This window comes from Muntiacus reevesi, chromosome 1 (assembly GCF_963930625.1).
Source record: "Muntiacus reevesi chromosome 1, mMunRee1.1, whole genome shotgun sequence".
NCBI lineage: Eukaryota > Metazoa > Chordata > Mammalia > Artiodactyla > Cervidae > Muntiacus > Muntiacus reevesi.
Window position 1 is genome coordinate 199,192,165 of NC_089249.1, and position 2,988 is coordinate 199,195,152.

Sequence of the window (2,988 nt, forward strand, 5' to 3'; positions counted from 1 at the left end):
ATCTTCCCTACCCAAGGATTGAACCCAGGTCTCCTGCAGCTCCTGCTCTGCAGGCAGATTCTTTACTGCTGAGCCACGGGGGACGCCCACAGGTGGCCTCCCAGTGTCCAAATCTGGTGGTCACATCTCAGTCTGCACTCACCCCTCCGGGCAGCCTCTGACCGCCCAGCCCCTCTGCTCCTGGGAATTTCTCTGGGACCCCGCCTCCGGCCCGCCTTCATCTCCCCTTCCTATCCTTCAGCTGGCCCAGGGCTGGGTCCTCAAGCCCCACCCACATCCCAGCCAGGCAGCTTAATCCACTATTGGGGCTTAAATCCCATCTATACCCCAATCATACCCACCGGCCTGACTCCAGCCGTGGGGTGGGGGCGGGGGAACCTCCTTGTAGCTCTTGACTCAGGGTCCAGTCTGGATATCTCCAATTAGCTGATGAGGCTTCCCAAATTTAGCAGTCTTTAGACATTACCTCCCACAGTGGCCCCTCCTACAGGAAATGGAAACTCCTGTCACTCCAGGTGCTCAGCCTGCCAACACCAGGGTTTGATCAGTTTAAAATCTGCCCCAGCTCTGCCTACTCCACCCCACTTTTTTGCCTGCACCTGGTCCAACCTCATTATTGCTCATCTGGACCGGCGCAATCCCTGTGGCCCATCCTTCCCCTGGCTCCCAACCTCACCTCCAGGATCTGTCCTTGCCACAACAGCCACCGGAGGGCGTCTGGAGGACCTGAGTGAGATTCCACCCTCACCTCCACAGTCTCTCTTCCCCACAGCAACCACCGGAGGGCGGCCTGTAAGCACCCGAGTCCGGTCATGTCCAACAAGTCCGTCCTGCTCCTGCTGCATCCAATAAACTTCTTCCCTCTGGTACTGCCATGGCTGGTCCTTTCCTCCTCTGGGTCTCTGGCCAAATATCAGCTGGACATGACCTTGGCTGCCCTATTGCAAACTTTAACTCCTAGCAGCCCCATGCTGACCTCAAACCACTGAGGGCAGGGTGGTCTTCCCGCCTACCCTACCCTCAAACCACCGTTCACTTTCTTTTTTTCTTTTAATTTAATGTCCTTTATTTTGGCTGCACTGGGTCTTCGTTGCTACACACAGGAGCTTTCTCCAGTTGCGGTGAGCAGTGGCTTCTAACTGCTGAGCACGGGCTTTAGGGTGTATGGGCTGGTGGTACTTCTGGCACATGGGTTCATTAGTTGCAACTTGCAGGCACTAGCATGGGCTTAACTGCCCTGTGGCATGTAGAATCTTCCTAGACCAGGGACTGAGCCTGTGTTCCCTGCATTTGCCGGAGAATTCATAACCACTGGACCACCAGGGAAGCCCCACTGTTCACTTTCTAACACAACACGATCATTACTCTAAGGTTATGCTTTTCTCAGAGTCTATCTCCCCATGTGTGCGCATGCATGCATGCTAAGTCACTTCAGTCACGTCTAACTCTTTGTGACCCTATGGGCTATAGCCTGCCAGGTTCCTCTGTCCATGGGGTTCTCCAGGCAAGGATACTAGAGTGGGTTGCCATGTCCTTCTCTAGGGAATCTTCCCGACTCAGGATTGAACCCACATCTCCTGGATCTCCTGCAGTGCAGGTGGATTCTTTACCACTAAATCACTTGGGAAACCCCCTATCTCCCCATCTTGACCGTCAGCTCCAGGAGGGTAGGGATTTTCCCAAAAGAGGGAGCAGCCTGTGCTAAGGCCCTGCAGGGGGTGATGGATGTGCAGGGGAGCGCCTGGCAGCGGCTGTTGCTGAGCGAGGGAGGGGGCAGTGGGCGGAAGTGATTTGCAATGTGATCCACCCAGGCAGATGGTGGCCACAGGGGAGCCCCAATCCTCTTACCCAAAGCTCCTTAATACTTCCGCCAGGCAGGTCACCTCCGGGCCTCTCCTGCTCCGGGTGGCTGTCATGCCGGGGCTGGCGACCGAGGAGGGGATGGACGACTGGAGCCCAGCCCCGCCACTCTATGAGGAGTACCGCCCGCCGCCACTGGACACCATCCGCCTGCCCAGGTACGTGCTGTACCTGCTGCTGGCTGCGTTCCTGGTGGTGGCCGTGGCCTACGCCATCGTGGGCCATCTCATCAAGGACCTTGCCCACGATCTGGCTGGTGAGCCGCTCCCCAGCACACCTGGAGTGGGCTAGTGCTGGATCATGGGGGGAGGGCCCAAGGGTCTCCCGTAGCCAGGGAAGAGGGTGGAAGGTGGCCATGCCTGGGGACGCTCCTCATCACCTTCCTGTTGCAGATTGGGCTTTTGGCCCGAAGCCGGATCAGGAGGACGCCCCCCGGGAGCTGCCTGAGAGCCCCGAGGGCGAAGACCTGGAAGAACTGGACCTGCAGCTGGCTCTGGCCTGGCGGGGCGAGGAGGACGCGGGTGGGGGTGGCGAGGGGGCCCCCGAAGAAGCCCCCACCCGGGCCCCCCGCCGCCCCTCCATTGCCTTCAAAGATCCACCAGTCCGGAGCTCCTTTTGGAAGCTGGGCTGAGCTGGGCCCTGTCCTGGGGCCCAGGAGGCTGGCTGCAACCCCTTTGGTGGTTTTATCAATATAAAGTGGACTCATGCCCATCAGAGCCTTTTCTCCACTGATCTGCGCTGTCTTGACAGAAAACATGGTCTTTCTTGGCTGGCGGGCTCCAGTGGTTGGACACTGGTTTAGTTGCATGCTCTGGCTTCCCCTGTTCTGCCAGAGCCTAACCCAACTCAGTTTCCACCAAGCCCTGGGCAACCTGTAAACCAAAAATACTAAGGAGATTTAAAAAAAAGAGAGATCACAATAGCGGCCAACCCTTAGCTAGAGCTGTGGGATGCTAAGCAAGCCTTTTCTGTATTTTCTTTCATTCAATCCTCCAATGTAGGACTTATCCATCTATTTATCAGATGGGAAAACGGAGGCATGCAGCCCAGACATGACTTGGTTGGAGCAGAGAGAATTTTTTGCGGGATGAGGCCAGCCCAGCCAGCGACCTGCCTGGGGAAGCGGAG

The 2,988-nt window shown here is 57.3% G+C and overlaps 1 protein-coding gene across 1 annotated transcript; it reads left to right on the forward strand.

The window, feature by feature from the left end:
* The first annotated feature begins 1,914 nt into the window (after positions 1–1,914).
* Positions 1,915–2,491, forward strand: SMIM44 (small integral membrane protein 44). The gene is made up of 2 exons (XM_065919127.1): positions 1,915–2,116; positions 2,253–2,491. The coding sequence occupies exons 1-2, from the start codon at positions 1,915–1,917 to the stop codon at positions 2,489–2,491; spliced, it is 441 nt and encodes a 146-aa protein (XP_065775199.1).
* Positions 2,492–2,988: the final 497 nt, after the last annotated feature.

What these genes read in the sequence shown, in the direction of transcription:
- SMIM44 (XM_065919127.1), top strand. Translation starts at nt 1,915, where the DNA reads ATGCCGGGGCTGGCGACCGAGGAGGGGATGGACGACTGGAGCCCAGCC. An exon ending in CCTTGCCCACGATCTGGCTG is followed by an intron (nt 2,117 to 2,252) that starts GTGAGCCGCTCC and finishes TTCCTGTTGCAG; the next exon opens with ATTGGGCTTTTGGCCCGAAG.